Source organism: Alligator sinensis, unplaced genomic scaffold, assembly GCF_000455745.1.
Source record: "Alligator sinensis unplaced genomic scaffold, ASM45574v1 scaffold610_1, whole genome shotgun sequence".
Classification (NCBI taxonomy): Eukaryota; Metazoa; Chordata; order Crocodylia; family Alligatoridae; genus Alligator; species Alligator sinensis.
In genome coordinates, this window is record NW_005842348.1 from 1,228,058 (window position 1) to 1,248,004 (window position 19,947).

Consider the following 19,947-nt stretch of genomic DNA (forward strand, 5'->3'; position numbering starts at 1 on the left):
GGGGGCGCCTTGGTGAATAAAAGCTCACCAATTCCCTTCTGTGCCCCCGTGATGAACTTATAGGCAGCCACAAGGTCACCTCTCAACCTTCTCTTGCGGAGGCTGAATAGATCCAGTTTCTCTAGTCTCTCCTCGTAAGGCTTGGTCTGTAGGCCCTTAACCATACGAGTGGCCCTTCTCTGGACCCTCTCCAGGTTATCCGCATCCCTCTTGAAGTGCGGCGCCCAGAATTGCACACAGTACTCCAACTGCGGTCTGACCAGCGCCTGATAGAGGGGAAGTATCACCTCCTTGGACCTATTCATCATGCATCTGCTGATGCACGATAAAGTGCCATTGGCTTTTTTGATGGCTTCGTCACACTGACGACTCATGTTCATCTTGGAGTCCACTAGGACTCCAAGGTCCCTTTCCACTTCCGTGCCACCCAGCAGGTCATTCCCTAGGCTGTAGGTGTGCTGGACATTTTTCCTCCCTAGGTGCAGCACTTTGCATTTCTCCTTGTTGAACTGCATTCTGTTGTTTTCTGCCCACTTGTCCAACCTGTCCAGATCTGCTTGCAGTGAATTAAAGCCTTCAAGCACCAGTACAAAATAACCAGAAACAATGTAACTGGGATTTTGAAATGCAAGTATTTTAAAGTTATATTTGTATACATCTAGACTGGCAACCTGTAAACTAAGCATCTGATTTTAAAAGACCAAATTCTTCATGGATGAAGGGTCACAAACTGCTTGTCCCAGCAGAAGATACTCTGGCATCTGCACAGCATGGAGCAGTCTCCACAGACTTTCTCCAATACCTAACAACCACGCTGCTGCCAAGTGCAATGACAACTTCTTGCAAACTTCCCTGGAAGGCCCAGGTATCCCCTGAATAGCCCTGACTTCAAAGGCAAGGTCAGTTCAGAGCACCAGAGCTGCAGGTGCATGTATACCCAGAAAGGAACAGAGAAGGTAGAAGATGGAAAGGAGAAGTCAAATGCCTCCTTGTTTCTCTAGACCTTACCTGGCAGAGAGGATAATAACCCGAGCCTCCAGCTCCTTGGCTTCCAGCAGCAGCGAAGTCAGGTTTTTGGTTCCAGGATCAAACTGAAGAACTTTCTCAGCCTGTGATTAGTGTGAGCAAAGCTGGTTAGTACAATAGCCTCAGGCCTGCTGGGGAGAGCCATGCTATCTAGAAAAGGGTCAAGAGAACTCATTAAACTGTACAAAATTCAACTAGATAAGGTAGGTTATAACTAGTTTTTTTCTTTTTTCTTTTTTTTCCTTTTCTTTCCTTTCTTTCTTTTTTAAGCTTTATTTTCTTTTTTTATTTTCTTTTTTATTTTTTTGCACTGTGCATGCAAACGGAAGTCAATCAAGACCCAAAAAGAGGCGTGCATTGTACAGGAAAGAGAAAAAGGCTTTTGAAATGCAATTGAAAACTCAAGCGAGTGTTGTTTTTCAAAAACACGGGAAATAAAAACAAAAAAACAAAAAATATTGCACAGGGTTAACCTTTGGGAGTAAAAGTGACCATCTTACACCAAGGAGCTGTTTCCTTTGGGGAGGAAAGGGGGTTGGTTCAATCTTTCAAAAAGAAAAACTTGCAAGTTAAGTACTGGTTCACATGCATGTATCAAAAAGAAATCCTTCTGGGGTCAGCTGGCTAGTTTTCCATTCTCAAGTTCAAACCAAAGCTATCTCAACATAAAAACGTGCTACCAAGAAACATATTCATAGATTTTTTTTTTTTTGCTTTTTTTTGCTTTTCTTTTTTTTTTTTTTTTTTTTTTTTTTTTTTTTTTTTTTTTTTTTTTTTTTTTTTTTTTTTTTTTTTTTTTTTTTTTTTTTTTTTTTTTTTTTTTTTTTTTTTTTTTTTTTTTTTTTTTTTTTTTTTTTTTTTTTTTTTTTTTTTTTTTTTTTTTTTTTTTTTTTTTTTTTTTTTTTTTTTTTTTTTTTTTTTTTTTTTTTTTTTTTTTTTTTTTTTTTTTTTTTTTTTTTTTTTTTTTTTTTTTTTTTTTTTTTTTTTTTTTTTTTTTTTTTTTTTTTTTTTTTTTTTTTTTTTTTTTTTTTTTTTTTTTTTTTTTTTTTTTTTTTTTTTTTTTTTTTTTTTTTTTTTTTTTTTTTTTTTTTTTTTTTTTTTTTTTTTTTTTTTTTTTTTTTTTTTTTTTTTTTTTTTTTTTTTTTTTTTTTTTTTTTTTTTTTTTTTTTTTTTTTTTTTTTTTTTTTTTTTTTTTTTTTTTTTTTTTTTTTTTTGACTTTGTTTTTTATTTATTTTTGGTCTGGTGGCTGTGGCTACTTGTCATTTGCTAGTTAGATTGGTGGGCGACGTGCATTTCCATGCATATATACCTTGGGTCCTCGCTTGTTGTCATAGGAAAGTTGGTCGAGGTTTTCATAGTTCCTTTTTTTACTCTGATGAATAATGTGCACAGAGAAAATATGTAGACACAGAAGAATATTATAAACAGTTGAAAATGACGTGTACTAAAGCAATCCAACATCCACCTCCTCCTCCACTGTTTGCTAAAGGGCCTCTATAACGCTGGAGCTCGCAAAAACCATTACTAACAGGAGAGAGGGCCTCAGCTCTCATGAAAACAGAGAGTTGCAAAGCCACATTGGTTAGAACAAGCGCAGACGTCACAGCTGTTGCGATGCAGTTGCACATCCCTTTGTAGGACTAGGGATTTCTTCTGCAAGAAATTTATAAACTTAAATTCAGAAATGATCTACATGTCTGTAAGGACCTAAGATGCTGTAATTCCATAGAACTACTGTGGAAGTAAGGAGAAAATGTTCTGTATGGAAAGTGCTAGATAAACACAAAGTATTACAATGTTTTATTATTATTATTATTATTACTAGTAGTGTTTATAATTATAACTATTACAGTCCTGTTCGCCCTAAGCAAGCTCTGAAAATGAAATGTCCAGCTGAACTTCACACCTCCTGCAGGAGGGGTCAGCTCTGTGGAACTTGGCAAGAGAAAGAAAACACTTGCTATTTTCTATGCTGGATCAAAGCATGACAATGTGGAAGCAATGGTGTTCATGACATGATATGCCAGCCTTTACCTGCTGTATGGGGGAAGACAGGGGGGCAGGTCAACAACACATAATCTGAAAATCTAGTTGCAGAATGTGCACATACCTTGGAAAATACAGACTTTGGAGAATGCAGTTCTGTCTCCCCTGCCCTGTGGATAGCTATTGAGACTATGCACCCTCAACTCCACTGCCCGTGGAGCTCTACCTAACATCAACAGGAACGTTATGGACACATCGGGTACAGGATTCACACTACTGCTAGGCTCTCTTGAAATTAGGGGTTGAAGAGAAGAGCTCTTTCCTCCCACTTTCACTGTGAGCACTGAGTAACCTAACACCTGCCTGCTAACACCTACACCTGCTAGCACTTGCAGGATCAAGACAGATTGTGTGCAATTCAGCAATAGATTTAAGTAACCCCCCTTCTCCCCACCTGGTATGGACACCTCCGAGCAATGAGGGGGAGGAGGGGCCATTAACATCTTGAATCAAATTTAGCAATCTGAATGAAATGCCCAGTGGGAACCTGACTCAAAATTTAACAGTTTCCCACCGAGTTCTCTTTTAACAGGCAATTGTTTTTATCTCTGCACCTCAATTTTCAAACTGCAGGGACTGTCTTCTTCTCACAGCTCTTTTATGAATGCTACTTTAAAGGACACTTTGCTACTCGTCCTCTCTGTTCCATACCCCAACACAATTGCACTTCCATTGCTTTTTCTCTTCTAAATGGGGTCTAGCATGTTTCTCAGTTTCCTATGAATCATAAAGTGCATCTATTGTGGAAAAAGACCTGACGGAGAAGAATGTACACTAAGCTCCCTTTCTGTCCTAAGTTCAGGCACTATCCCTAGTGCCAACGGAGGAAACTTGCAGTGCTGCTTGTCAGCATCTCATCATATCACATCAAGACAGAGCATTACTGCAACAGAGAAAAGCACTGTTTCATTGACAGGATGCAGGGAAATATTTGGTCGCTTTCAGAAACACCAGCTATTCATATTCAGGCAACAGCAACTTAGCGCTGTGGTTTATTTTCCCATGTTTCTTATATCTTTCAAACTGCAACAACAAATGACTCATGAATCTGAGTGGAGCTAATACCTAAAAAGTATACTGAACAAAAGATCAGAGTGGATTGCAAGGAACAAATCTTAAGGTAGGTCTATCAGGGTGAGATGAGATGGAACCTAATGAAACAAGATGTCTGATTTCTATCGATTATCCTCTTAAGACTGCTATACGGCTGCCTCTATAATAGTGAAATTAAAGAAATCATTTGCAATGAATCACCTCTTTGTACTTGTCCATAAGCCGATGAGACACAAGTCTGTTTCTGTTCCTTGATGGTGTTAGTGTAACACTTAAAATCAGGTGTTTGAAGAAAGGAATTATGTTCACAAATTAAAAATTCACTGTCTGCAGTGTTTGCTTAGAAGTTATTGCTAGTACATAAGCTCCAGCTGGTGCTCTGGTGCTCACACAAATGGGATACAGCAGGCCTGAGAAATGGTCAAAACTAATTCTTTTATACATTCCAGTGCCCTTGGAGGAATATTTTCACAGTACTCTACATTTTCTAATAAACAAAGAGCAATGTCTAAACGTTTATGGCAATTACCTGGACTGTTTGCCATGTACAGTGCAACTCAGCAAGAGGAACTGCAGCAAAATCAGGCTGACAGTTATTGGGGATGGGCTTGAACTGAAGCTTGACATTTGGGGTATTCAAAGAGAATTCAGCCCTGGATCTGAATGCTGTGACCTAAATGCCTGTGTTGAAAGAATTATACCACAAGAAGTGAGTTTCAACAGATTTCTTGTAGCTGCCAAGTGAGTGAGAGCAGAAAATCCTGCTCTTGTCACAGATGTGTTTGAATCCATAGGAGCACAGGTATATTGTGCTCAAGTTTGGGTGAACACTGAATTCCTCACCATAAGTCATGGCCTTCCCAAGGTGGATTGCGAGGGAGAGCTCTGTAGCATGGCAGCAGCTTCTCCTTTCTGTTCACTTCTTGTTCTAAGGCAGATTGTTGTTCAGTTTGTCTATGTGAAGATAAACACATGTTGGGGGAAGGGCTAGGGTAGGGCTGAAGTCATGAAAAGATAATGAACCATCAGGTCAGATCAACAAAATAGAAAGTAGATCATCTGTGATTACAAGAGCAGTTAGATGCCAGAAGGGACTGGGGAAGAGTTGGAGCAACCCACTTAAAGATTATCAGCCAGTTTGCAGAGTTCCCAGTATGTTAGGAGAGCTCACTGGATCTGGGGTGGGGGGACTGTTCTTGATCCTATCTGCTCCACTGCAAAGAGGAAGGAACAAGATGGCCTGGCAGATGTCAACCAAGACAAAGAAGAAGGTGATCTCTCCTCAGAAAGGACACATGCAGCATCTGGAGCAGTCTCATGGCTGCTACAAGACATTCAGGCCTGTTATGGGCTTAGGTCAAACCAGTGCTATATCAAGGGGGTGGGGGGTGAGCAGGGTGACTGCCCTGAGTGCCGAAGCAAAGGGGCACCAACAGGCGCTGCCCAGCTGGAGCGGGGCACAGGATGGAGCTGCAAGCGACTCATTTGCGGGGCGGGGCACAGGGAGGGTGACTCCCACCACTGTGCACTCCCTGGCAAGCATGGGGGGGGGGTCGGCATGTGCCCCCCAGATCTGTGTGCGGGCTGGGGGCGGCCTGCCACTGCAGACTTTGCCCTGGGTGCCAAACTTCCTTGCCACGGCACTGTGTCTAACACAGTGCAAACCACCACAGAGACCCCATGGTTGATGCCTTTTTTTTAGAAATAGGATGAAGAGGAGGTAGGATGCTGGACAGAGGTAGTATCACCTAGAGGGAAGCAAAGCACAGAGTACCAGATTATGACATGAGTCTGATGTCCTCATCTGTTGATCAAAAGGACACTGCAGTGAGCGGAGGTACCAGGAGAACTCAGAGTAGAAATGAGAAGCAGCAGCAAAAGTTGTGGGCATGGACATTGTGGGGTGAGAGAAAGATGTGTGCAACTAGGGGCATGAACACACTGCCCCAGAAAAATAGTGATGGTCACTGACTGCAGGCAGGAACCGAAGACACAGCCTAGGGTGTTCCTTGAGGAGGGGCTGCACTGATTCCTGAGAAGAAAGGACTCGGCGACGGGCTTGCGCTGCAGTGAGGAACTCTCAGGCTTCGCATTCAGGGAAGTGTCTGACTGAGAACAGTGTCAGCAAAGGCAGAAGCTGCCTGTGGAAGTCAGAGGAGTCTTCAGTCTTGGGGCTGCCCACAGCTGAGCGTGTGCACCATCTCTCAGAAATGATTCACCTACTGCTCATTCAGTGCCGCCATAATGCAAAAGAGGGCAGTTGCTAGAAGGGCCAGAAGAGGTTTCTCCCCACTCAAAGGTATTGCATTTTAAACAGACTCCACAAGAGTCATCTGCAGCTGCAGGTGTTAAACAACAACCCAGCTTGCCTCACCTGGTTGACTGTCCAGCATGGGGAGACACAGCCAGGTATTGCCAAACTGCAGGCATTACCAGTAACCCCATGCCAGCTTCTTGAGGCACCAGTGAGGAATGAGTGTCACTTCCTGACAGTGTCTGATAGTCGGGAAGGGAAACTACCTTAGAGGACTTCTCTGCGAAGAGTGTAATGGGCCTGGAAGTTCATGGAGCTGTTACCCTGGACATCCGGCAGCAGGCGAGAGGAGCTGGGTAGAACTGTCATTTCCACATCCCTGCCATGGAGGAGGTCCCGTGTCCTTTAGTTAAAACACTTCCCTTTGAAAATGCTCAGAGTGAGGCTAGAGCCAAGCAGTCTGTTGCCTTGCATATGCCTGCTCAGCTTCAGCCTTAACAGCAGAGCTCGGGCTCCTATTACCCACAGGTGACTGGAGCATACTTACAGTCATCCTGAACCTGGAGAATTTCTTCTAAGTCTTCAGACAGCTGGACTTCCTTAGCTTTACCCGCCCCCCACCCTTGCTTAGCACTGAAAATAGGTGCAGTGCACCTCCTCGATAAAGCTGCTCTCAGAAGCCACAAACATACTCTCATGTACAGCATGGGGCATGTAAGGAAAGCTGTGTTGAGCATGTGCTTCAATGGAGATGGGAACCAGGGCATAGAACAACAGCTATATAGCTGAGAGCTTTATAGAGAGGGTGCATTATACCTCTGTGCAGTAAAGCACTGACTGCCCTTGCCCTCCCAAGTACATTTAGCCAATTTAAAAAGCTGCTCTTCTGGATTCATTTGTTTTGTAATTGGCCTTGCTGGGCTTGTATTGGTTCTTCAGTGATTGAATGGGGCAAGTACTTTTCCTAAGCTGAACGATTGGTCCTCTCCCTAGGTGGAAATCTCTGGGATGAGGTATTTGCAGAGCTCCAGGTTATTCTTCCCTTCTTTTGTAGTTGATTTACATGTAGGAGATTTCGACCATGGCAAAGCAAGTGAAATGAATAAAGTACAAAGTTCTGTCAGGTACTAGTCAGACACTGTTGATGCTTTAAGCATAATGTCAGCCATGTTACAATGGAAAGAAAAGGTGTTTTACATACAGAAATCTACATACATACAACAGCCCAAGACTTCTAGTTTTGTTGTTGTTGCTTTAACAAAATGACATGACAATGTTTAGAAACTGACCTTGGATTCTCTCTCTTCCAGGAGCGTCTCCAGCTTCTTCTGTGCAGCACGACCCTCGTGGTCGTCACTGACAATCAGTATGACATGATTCCAGTTGAAGACTCGCATCATCTCAAACCAGACATTGGACTGGTGAGAGTATGGTGGCACAGTGCGCAAGAAGGATAGATGGATGCTCTGCAAAGAAGAACAAAAGCTAAACATAGACCTTTGCAGCTCATTCTTGCAGGGGTTTCTTACTGACCAATCAGCTCCACATGTACTGGGCAAGCTTAGAAATCAAGAACAAGCAAAGCAGGAATTTTTGGCAATCTATTGGCTGTTGACATCAAACCGTTAGCAGGCCTCTGTAATTTAGAATTCCCTTTCTTGGTTGAAGAGCAGGTAGTAACCTTGATTTCACACATTTTTGGTTCCTGGAGCCAACCCAACACATGGGGTGAATGGATTTTTGGTCTGTGACTTATTAGTGTATGAGCAAGGAAATGAACTGGTGCAGTTATTCATTGTCAATAACATTCAGTGCAAATTTAGCCTTTTTCTGATCTTAAATTATTTAAAAATGATTTTGTACCGTTCTGGGGGAGCAAATAAGAAAGGAGCACTGATGAGCAATTTTCGATGCATGCACATATACCAGGCTTTTGCTAAAAAGGCAAGCAATATGTTTGGGTATGTAGGGGTTGGCATAGAAACTAAAGATGAAACTATTTTAATGGCAATGTATTCATCAACAGTACACGTTCACCTGGAATGCAGTGTTTATTGCTGTCAAAACGGTTAGAAATAAAAAGGGTCCAGAGAAAGCAAGAGAAATCAGAGCCATGGAAAAGCATGTTTATGACATTTTGGATGATTGCTTCTTGGAAGAGCTTGCTCTACAGCCCATAAGAGATGAAACAATTCTGAACTCCTAGCTTATATAACTAACCCACACTCCTTGGCTCAGGAAGTAACTATGGCTGAATGATTAAGCAACAGTAATTACATTCAACATCCTCTGGAGAGGGATTGTACCAAAAACTGCAGCTGACACAAAGGTTGAAAAACAGCTTGTTGAAAAGGCTGTGCAGGAAAATGTAAGGAAATTAAAATGGTTATATTCTCATTCTGCATAAGATCTACCCAAGCAACCCAAGCAAGTCCCAAAAGGCAGGCAGAGCCCTAAACAGGAAAGGGCATAAAACAGGGGAGGAGGGAGCTGAAATGATAAAATTGAGGTTACATAAGACAGAAATTGGGAAACCATCTCAAATAAACAATATTAACGTTCACATAGTTTTCAGCACTCTGGAATGTGGGGGTGACCAGTAAAGTGGCAACATTAGCAGGTGACAATGAACTATTTAGGTTAGTCAAGATTGGAGAAGACTCTACAGAACTTCTACAGGACCTAACCCAGATATGGGAATGGGCAACATGATAACAGATGGAATTCAGTATTGAGGCTGGCAAAGCAAGTCATGTCGGGAGGATTAAATAGACATGTTTCAGGGTTCTAAGTTAACATTAACCAGTCAGAAAAAAGACCCAGGCCTCATAGCAGACAGCTCATTAACATCTCTTCTTCTGATGTAACAGAAGTTATAAATGCAAGCAATATGTTGGGATGTCTAGGGACTGGGAGAGAAAATAAAGACAGAAATATTTTAATAGCATTATATCCATCAACCACACAACTTTACTTATCATACAGCATTTGCTTCTAGTTATCCCATCTTTAAAGTTTAAAAATGAAAGGGGTTCAGAGAGGGCAACAAGTAAAGTCATGGAGACCACTTGCATGAATCAGTGGTCTGAATAGAGCTGATCAAAAGCTTTTGAACAACATTTTTTTAAAACAGAAAAAGAGCCTTCTTGTGAGATTCAATATTTTTGCAAGAACTGTCCATTTTCAAAAATGTTTGTGACATGTTTGAAATAATTTTAATATTTGTTTTGACCTTTTATAATTTTTATTTGTTGTTCTTAATTTTTCTGATTTTTTTTTTCTTCTTCACTTAACTTTTCCTTTCCTTGCCTTCTTGTTTCCAATCATTTTAATGGATTTTACAAAATGACTAGGGGAAAAAAGGGGACAAGGAAAAAGTCTGGATAATGATATTTGCAAAATCATAGGTCCTAGGTAAGATCCCAGAAGACTGAAGACAAGCTGACACGTACTGTTTTTAAGGGGGGGTGGGGTTGGGAATAGGACCAGGGGAATTGCAGATGGGTCCACCTGACTTCAGTACCTGGGAAATTACTAGAGCAAATTATAAAACAGTCAATTTGTAACCACCGGGAGGAGGAGGGGGAAATTACCAGCAGGTAATGTGGATTTGTTAAGAACAAACAGGTTCGAGTCAACTTGTTTTCCTTCTTTGACAGGGTAACTAAGAAGACAGAAATGAGATAGACAGACTATACTTTTATTTTAGTAAGGCCTTTGGTCAGTCTCACATAGCCCACATCACATCAGTCTCACATAGCCCAGAGAAATGTGGGCTAGATAGACTTACTGTTCGAGATATTTGTAACTGGCTGAATAATCACAAGCAAGGAGATACCGTATATGGATCCAGATCAGAATGGCTGTGTTTCAAGTGAGGTTCTAGAGAGGTGCGTTCTGAGTTCATCCTTCTTTAACTTTTTTATTAATGATTTGGATACAGAAATAGAGAGCTTTTTCTGATCAAGTTTGCAGACGACAGAAAACTAGAAACTCTTTGAAGGTAAGAAGAAGAATTCAAAAAGGAGCTTGATAAATTAGAGCCCTGGGCCTTAGTTGACCATGACTTTTTTAGATCTTTCTTAGTTAGTCTTAATAATTCAACCTGAACAATTTTCACCCTATAAATTGTTTGGGAACAGTTTGCTTTCACTGCCTGGTCCTCACTATTTGGTGAGGTAATATTGGACTGGTGGCACAGGTAACGTAGAACTGCTTCTGCTTTTTATTTAGCTTATTACTATAATGTCTAAGCAGGGAAACAATTAGACCTAACAGTGCATTGTGAATCTGTATTATGGGCTGAATAATCATCGTTGGTGCTCAGCCTCTTGATATTATGGCAACTGGTGCAGCACCTGAGTAACAGTGAAAAACTGACTGTAGGACTAAAGAAATATTTGCAAGCCCAAGTCACCACTCTGATTTGCAAGAGGCTATGCAAAGCACATCTTGTATCCTTTATCAGCAAAGCCAAGACTAGCACAATCATATTTGGGGTAAGAACTCTTTGCTAAGTGAGCTTAACAGAGTAGAACTATTCTGGATACCCCTGCTCACAGGCCTGTGTCAAGAAGGGGAAGAACCAATACATATTCAGAATTAAACCTGAACAAACATTTCAGCAAATAACTAACATACGCAAAGCTATCTTACTGGCGTGCTATAAGCAAACAGCAGCAAACAAATAGTTTTCAAATACAGCCTAGGTTTCTGTTTATAACTGTCCACAAACTAAAAGATGTTTACACAAAGTCCTGCGTTGTTCAGAATAATCATACACGGTTTTATGCTAATTTATTTCTACTGAAAAGCTTCTCAGCTTGTCTGAGGTGTTATGAGTCATGTGGTACTATTGTGATCCCCAAGGTTCAGGTATGGAGCACAAATACTCATTATGACAGATGTGGGGGAAAAACCCCCCATGATTTCTGAAAGAAGCAGTGCATTAGTTCCACCCAGCTCTGTGGCATCAGGTACTTAAGTGGGGCTTTTTGACACTTTTATCTAAACCTGATTCAATCAGCTATTATTACAAATTGAAGACTTGTTTCCTGAAATATTCTGCAGCCTCCATGTAAAACTGCCTTTCCTATGAACCTTTTTGCCACCCAAAAGGTCTGCAGTAACGAAAGCACTTGACAGATCCCTGTCAACCATTCTCTGGGCCTGTCTATAGGTACACTAACATGCTATAGTTAATGCGCATTAAACCTAGTACCTCCACTGTGAGGTACTAGGAAAATGCGCGTTAGTCTGTCTTAATGCGCATTAACTAAAGAGTACAGGGTGTCTGTAGACTTGCTGGGAGGCTGCTCTGATGTGCTGTAATTACAGTGTGCCATAGCAGACTCAGTTAATCAAGTCTGCTGGAGTGTGCTAATTAGTGTGCTCCAGCCAGCCTCAGCGTCTTGTATATCAGTGTCCCCATGCTTCAAAAAGGCAGCAAGGGTGCTTTAACTAAAGCTCGCTCAATGAGCTTTAGTTAAAGTGCCCCCACTGCCATTTTGAAGTTCAGGGATACTGATACATGATGAAACACTGCAGTGCTTTAATTAGAGCAGCTCTCAGAGACACTCTAATTATATACCATCCCCAGAGCACAGGTAAAAACACCCACAGTTTTTAAATAATGCTTAATGAGGATAGCTTATTTTAATGCGCATTAAAATAGCACTGAGTGTTATAATAGCCTGCAAAGCAGCCTCCACCTTGTTATGGCAAGCTGCTGGTTACTATTTATGCTATATAGGAAAGTGCCGGTCAAAGCAGGACATAGCCCCCAACATGAGGAACTGTTAAATTCTGGGCCACCATGAAGAGTTTATAACAGAGAAATTATCCCAGAGCAAAGAGTCTGTCCTGTGCCTAGCTTTCACCTCCTAACACAGGGAGCATCCTCATCCCAGTTAGTACTGCTCAGAAGCAGAGCCCCATGCACAAAGAGATATATGTTAAAATGGCAGTCCAAGTTCAGAGCAAATAAATACTGATCAGTTCCAACTACAATCAGTTTGGGTTTTTTTATATGTTTCAGCAAGTAAGCAGGATTCAGTCCACATATAGCTAATTCTTCTGACCATCAGATTAAAATCTTTCCTAAAGCCTAGCTATCTGACCACCCGGCTGACTTCCATACTGAGATTCAGGCACAAAAAACATTAGATTTTCAGAGGTCCTGAGCTCTCTCAGACCTCACAGACACCACTGGAAGCTCAGCCCCTTTGCAAATTAGATCGCTTTTATTTAGTTCAGGGCACAGAGCATAAACATGGATTTAGGTACTCACTGGATAACTCAGGTGTGAATGCCCTGGGCACAGTGATTTTTTTCAGATCAGGTTCCTAATCTTTAATATCGTCTTATTAGATACTTCACAAACATGGGGTGTGCCTATTTGCTCTGGCAGCAGATAGACTTTCTTGTCAGCTTCAGACAACAGATTATCCATTCTCTGTTGCACACGGTAGAGTTTAAGCCCTGCACCCGCCAGTCAGCATCATGAAGGCCTTTGATTTTATTGAGTTAAACAGCTGCTGCCCTCTGGTTATTTGGAAATCCTGACTGACCTGAGATAAAGGCAGTTTCCTTGCCAGAGGAATCCTCTGAGTAGCAAATGTTTTTCCTTATTATTATATTATAGAAATAATGTCTTGATGGGGTTACAAAGTGAAGCACTCTGTTGTTAGGAAATGCCAGAATCAATGTAATCCCATGCATTTGGCCCCCCATGCGCACAACTATTATAATGTATTTTTTAATTACATGACTGTATATTATTTTTCCACAAGACCCCTATCTCATTCAGTGCACAGGGCAGATGGGGCTCATTGAATAGGTATTTAATCAATCATCTTTTTATCTCACTATTTAGTGGCCCCACGCAGTATTTAATGCACATCACCCAAACCCTGCACACACTAAAGCAGCAGAAGCCAATCTTTTTGGCAGGCATGCCACAAATTAGTCCCACACCCTCCTTGAGTGCTACTCCCATCTCCATCCCCTGCCCTATCTGCTACTGTGCTGCCTGTCCCCTCCCTGTTCTGCTGTGTGTCACACATGCCACAAGCTGGCCACCTCTATTCTACAAAATGATTTCTTTGCTCATAAGTTTTTCTCTGGTGCTCTCAGCCCTCTGGCATGAGGTGTGGTGGGCTTACAATCCCTTTTTACAGGTGAGGAACCGAGGCACAGAAATTAAAGCCAAAATTGTCAAGTGTCCACTCATTTGAGGGGAGGAGGACCAATATGAGAAGCCTTGGACCTGATTTCTTCCAGATTACGTAGCACTGTAAATTAGGGCTATGCAAAGCTTCAGTCCCTGATTCGATTTGGTGGAGATTCGGCCCAATTCGGTGGCTGAATCTCCGAATCCAAATAAAATCAGAGGACCCTTTAATCTCTCCAAATCGAATCAGAACCCTCTGAATTGATTCGGAGAGACTCAGAAATTCGGACATAGACACAGCTTTAAATGTTTTTTCCACATACCTCTAGGTAGCAGGGGCTCATGAGTGCTGTGATGCTGGGGCGCATGGAGCCCCCCCTGCACCCCGCCGGCTTGGCAGGGGGGGAACCCAGAAGTGGACTGGAAGTACTTCCGGTCCACTTTTGGGTTTGCCACTGAGCACATGGAGGGCCCCCCATGCTCCCGTGGGACACTCCACCTGCCTCAGCATTGCAGTGTTCACAAGCCTCGCTGGTACTTCGAGGTATATAGAAAAAACATTTAAAGCTGTATCTATGTCCAAATCGCTGATTCTCCAAATCAGCATTGAATCTTCAGATTCAGATTCAGCTGAATTGAATAAGGGACAGTGATCCAAATCAACGAATCAAATCACTGTCCCTGATCCGGGCCAAATCCAAATCCAAATTGAATAGGGCCCGCTTCGCACACTCCTACTGTAAATCACTTTAAATGTTCAGATCAGAGCTTCCATTGACTTCAGCTGCAACTGAGCAAGTGGCCACTGCCAAAGACATGTCAAGTGTCTTGGGTTGGGTTCACATAAAATGAGGAACACAGCAGCTGCCTCTACACATGCAGATAAAGGGGAAGTGGGATCTAATGCATGAGCCATACAACTGCAGCAGGTATGATTGTGGGATTGCACATTAGATCGCATGGCGCCTTGTTGCAGATACAGGGGAAGCTCAATCCTGTACTCCCCCTGTGCTGGCAAGAAGCAAGCTCTTGTGGCTGGGAGCCCCCTCAGCTGGGGGGCTCCCAACCACGGGGGCACCCTACACACTCCTGCAGCTGGGAAATGCAGCTGCTGTGATCTCCCAGCCTTGGAGTTAAGTGAAATCCCTGGGGCTGGGAGATCTCAGTTGCTGGGGTCTCACAGCCTCGTAGGTGGGGAATGAAACACCCAAAAGCTGGGAGAGCCCGGCAACCACAATCTCTCAGCCCCAGGGGTTTCATGCACCCCTGGGATTGGGAGATTGCTGCCATGCCCTGCATATGATCCAGGTGGGTCCCAGCACCAGACTGCCCAGACCTTGTGTCCATAGCTGCAGGACTCTGGGTCCCGGCAGCCATGGGGTGCTGCTGGGACCCGAAGTCAGCAGCTGCTGGGGTTGAGAGCCCCTTCAGTTGCAGGACTCCCATGGCCCCTTCAGTTGCAGGATCATGCTCAACTGCTCCGCTCTGTAAGGCTGGAGCACGTGTGGTCTGGTTACACAGCGGAGCTGTGAGGGGCTGGAGCATGCTCAGTGAAGAGGGACTCTTTGGATTTAGCTGCCCAACTCTGCCAATTCTTTACCAGGCACGTGTGACCTGAGATTTTTCAGAAGCTCATAAGCAAATTCACTTGGAAACAGCAGAAGATACATCCCTGACATCTTGGCAACACAGGGCTATCATTTTGCTCCAAATTACAGCTTCCCTGTGAAATTTTTAAGATGGGTGAAATGTCTCATTTTCCCTTAATCTTATCATCAAAAACAGCTGATCTCTTTCTTTTTGCTGAGATGTTCAAAAAAAATTTAGGTTGAAGCAGACTCCTGGCACAGAAAACTTCTTCTCACATGGTAGGAATTTGGCAAGGTTACAAGCAACTGAAAACAGGGTCTTATAATGGAAAATACCAATTATAACTAACTACAGACATCACTGTCTACACAGCCCCTATAAGAAACAACATTAACAACAGTGAGTGATAACTCTGTTGAGAAGAAACTGGAATGATATATACATGGGTACCCCTCTATTCCTGGCACCAGTTATACTGAAAAATGCCTTTCTGATTGGCAACTCCTGTCATATCCCATGAAGGCTGTCTCTGAGGCTGGAAGGGATACCTGCATCAACTCAGCAGTGGCACCCAACATGTTTCCTAATACCTGAGCAAACTGTCTTCTGAAGTCCAAGTAGTTTCTAATGTTCAAGATTCATCATCATCACCCCGTCTCTCCTGTTCTCCCAGCAACACTTGATGGGTGGCACTTTTGGCTCTACTGAAATCTCCCCAGTGCTCCCACCACAAGCTAGTCAACCTTACTGCACAATCAGCATTCATTATCTGTAACCACAATAACATCAGACAAGTTTGCTGACCATTCTCCCCTGTGCAGAGATGCCCACATCTGCTGATGCTTTAAAACCAGTGCTACAGAGCACCATGGAAATCCTACTCAACAGCTAGACTAACATTATTATTAGTTGGGAGAACTAAGCACCATGTTTGTCCATAGAATCAGTAGAAGACGTGCAGTGACAATGCAAACTTCTCCCCAGTTCTGGTAGGCAGGGCATACCTCTTTTCCAGATGCCAACCTTTGGGGCATGTCAATATTCAGGCCTAGTAAGCCCTACCCTTGTCTTTTCTAGAGGCTGATGGCAAATGGCAAGGTGGAAACTGTGAGAGTGGAAGTTTATGAAGGAACTTGGCCTGCTGGAACTGGATTGAGCCTATCCAGTCCTTTTCATTGATCCTGGAGCAGTGCATCAATAAGACTAATGAGCCCTGAGCAAAGTGCTAGCTGTTGTTGTTTGATTTCATCTGAATCACTGCTCGTCCTCTCATGAAACTTGGCTTCATTTGGCATGTTGCAGAAGTGACTAATTTTGCACTGAACATTTGCATCAAAGAACATTCCCATTCTACATGTGAAAGCCATCACTGTGTGAAACAGGCACACATTCAAGCTTTGGAATAGGGCAGCTCTAACCCCATGGACTCATGGACCTCAGCAAAATTATCCACAATTGTGTGTCCAACTTTGAGTTTGCAGTGAAACAAGAAAGTTGCAGCCATCTCTGGAACAATTCTAGGGTACTCTTTCAGGCCTTACTGAGCAAATACATTTTCAGAAGATGTTTTGCAAGATCAGCTATGAGTTGAGACACATCTCAAGAAAGAACCACCTGCAGCACCATCCCCTTGGAGTAACAGAAGTGTGATATGAATCCCGCGGTGAGGCCCACCCAAAGTTTGTGCAAAACCCTCTAAAGTTCTCAAAATATATTAGGCTTAAGTGGAGAGTATCCCTGACCTGGCACTCTGCATATGGGGAGTCTCACTTACAAATGCCTTTTAATTTTCTTAGGGATTATGGACATTGGTTGGGGCACCTAGAACATCTGTTGGGAGATAGACAGATGATGATATTTAATACATAAGGATACTTTAAAAATAATTTCTAACATCTCTGCTGCTAATGATGACACATCAGCCCATGGAATGAACTCAAAGAGTTCTTTCTAAGAGATACTCAGTAATATAGTCCTTGTCCATCTCTGCAGTTCTGCCAGTATCCAGAGCCCACTCAGGAGGACCCCAGCTGTCCTTTGTCACCAGTTCAGGAGTTAGTTCATTCATTCAATTTAACCAAAGAGCTTTGAGTCCAGCAGCTTTACAGAGAAATTGCAGAAATGATCCAGCAATATGTAGGTCAACCCTGTAAGCTGTTGCAAAACAAGGAATCCAGAGAAAGCAAGAGTAAGAGGGAACAACAGTCTCATCATATCAAACTGAAAAAGAAAGAAAGAAAGAAATTCTGGAGAAAGTAGTGCAGATATCATTAGCCACTCCTGGTGGACGCTCTTCATTTATAGCACATGTATGAGGTACTGTAATAGGAAACATGCATCAGTTACCTTATCGGAATATATAGACATGCGTGTTGTCAGACCAATGACAGGAATCCTGTAGAAGCCAGCTGTGTATGATACAGGTGTTGGTGTTAGGTGATCATTTGGAGCAGGTGGGTGACTAACTAATATTGCATAGACCTGTAGAACACAGGATACATGATACAAACATTATTTCACAGGAGCAAATTGTCATGAACTGTGAATTTCCTTTTCTTTTTTTGCAACATTAAAAAGCCAAGTTCTAATGTGATAACAGCATTCAAACAAAAGAAAGCACAATCACACTGCAAAAGCGACACATGTCACATGTCATGATGCGGTTCAATGCATGGAGGAAGGTGTGCATGAAAAGACTGCTTTTAGCCCTGGGCTGAAGCCTATGAGGAAGAAATGGTTCTGTCTGGGGTTCCATCCTGATGGAAATGTGCTGTCTGGCTGCTTGCAACAGAAGCTAATAACTCTCCTAGCTTACAGATTAAAGGGAAACATCTCCCTTACAGTCACACTATGTAATGCAATTTATTTAACCACACATTTAATACTCTACTGTAATTCCCCTCTGAGGACTATTACAAGCAAAGTGGTCAGCTGGGATTCTTAGTGAGAGCAAGAGCTCTGAGTGCACGTCAGAGCTACAGAACAAATCAGCCATCTGTCCGCTGAGCATGCACAAAGATCAAAGAGCCAGGGAGAAGCACAAGTTGGGTGGGTCGGTGGGGATGAGGGGGAACACACAGGAGAATCCTCAGCACTCAGGCAAAGGCATAAAGAAGCCAGGGAAAGAATACATCTCAGTAGCAGTTTTCATTCCTCTTAGCAAAGCAGGGTGATTGTAACTGCCAATAAAACCACATAATTTTATACAAAATTGCTTTCACAGCCCCATAAATGTGCCAGACACTTGACAAGCACAAGACCAGCTCCCCAGCTGGTGTAAATCAGCATAACTCCATTAGCATCAATGGAGCAAAACCAATTTGCATGATTGGAGAATCTGACCCATTGATCAAGACACCTTCTCTGTCCTAGGAGAGGAGCACCACAGAAACACAAGCAATGAGCCAGGGAGGAGCAACTCCAAGGCGGAGGCAGGAAGGATGCCTGGAGGCAGTGGGGTTTGTGACAAGACTGGAGGAGGGTGAGAGCGCTCTCGGGGAAGAAAACAGTTATTCCAGTCCAGGGATGTACCCAGGGAGAAGGGGAATAGCTGAGAGGGGATGAAAGAGGGTGGAGAAGGAAAACAAGAGAATGACCAGGGTGCAGGGCCCAATGGAAGAGGAGAGGAGTGGAGAGGGGGATGTATGATCTTGCTAGCAAGAATTAGGTACTTGGTCTGAATGTAGGAAAAGCCAGGAATCCAGTATGGCTAGGGCAAGGGATTGCTGGGTGGAATGAAGGGAGATGATTGTAGCAGTGATGTTTTTACTGGACTGAAAGGTGCAGAGAGGAGGCCAGAGAATGGTGTTGCAAAAGTCAGTGTGTTGCAAGCAGAGGAAAGGGAACGCCCAGCAACACTGCAGGCAGAGGAAAGAACGTGCCTAGCATTGGTGCAGGCAGCAGGAGGGGAGAAGGCGGGGGGAGAGCCTGGCAGAGCTAATATCGCTAAATGTATGCAACGTGCCAAGATATAAAATACGCAGGCAACACTATAGCCCAGTGTATGGGCCACCAGCCCAACAATGCACAGTGACATGATTTCTGGAACCTGAGAATACCGGTGTGCCACGCCGAATCACTCCCATCTATGACAAGCCGACTACGAAGCGACATGAACAATGGCTAAAATGCGTCACTCAGCAGTGTCGCTGAATGCAGGCAGGGCTGTAAATGCATGGAACAAACCTGGCAGATATTCACAATTCAGAAAACCTCCATTGTTTCAAATTTGCACCAGTTTACCACGTTCCATACTCTGAGGACCAGGAGAAGAGCTAGCCACCGCTTCAGTCACACTTCTAACCTCAAAACAGAGCTTCAATAAGGCATAAGCCCCTTGGTGGGCCTCTGCACAAGCCTGTAATTGCCAAGTAACCAATATGGTCAGGCCAGCAGTGATACAGTGATCTAAACCCAGGGTGGGGGGTAGCAGCTCTGCTGGACACGGGTACTACATCACAATGAACACGTTCCATTTTCCTACGGGTGTTCTGATCTCAGGGTGACAGACGGAGGGACAGGAAGGTACTCACAGCCTGTTTCCTAGCAAAACGGCTCATATTCACTCCAGACAAGGGATTTATCCCCTGGGGGCTCCATGCAAAGGGGTTTCAGGCCCCTATTCCTCCCAGACAACCATGCTGAAATACTGCTGTAAGGCAGGGGAGGCCTGACCAGCACTGCCTGACCATCACCACTGCCACACCCCACTGCTCTCTGAACCCAGAGCAGAAGCTCATCCCAGCACCACCACCTCGTGTCTCTCCATCACTGGCTGCCCCCCCCCCCCCCCCCCACCCGTCGGGG

At 43.3% G+C, this 19,947-nt stretch overlaps 1 protein-coding gene across 1 annotated transcript in view; it reads right to left on the bottom strand.

Moving 5' to 3' along the window:
* GRIN1 (glutamate ionotropic receptor NMDA type subunit 1) overlaps positions 1–19,947 on the bottom strand; it is a 59,346-nt gene that overhangs the window by 36,142 nt on the left and 3,257 nt on the right. The window contains exons 2-5 of the mRNA XM_025210447.1: positions 17,488–17,622; positions 7,670–7,846; positions 2,337–2,399; positions 1,009–1,109 (exon numbers count right to left, since the gene is read on the bottom strand). Of these exons, the coding sequence (XP_025066232.1) occupies positions 1,009–1,109; positions 2,337–2,399; positions 7,670–7,846; positions 17,488–17,622 (476 nt within the window). The remainder of the gene's footprint in view (positions 1–1,008; positions 1,110–2,336; positions 2,400–7,669; positions 7,847–17,487; positions 17,623–19,947) is intronic.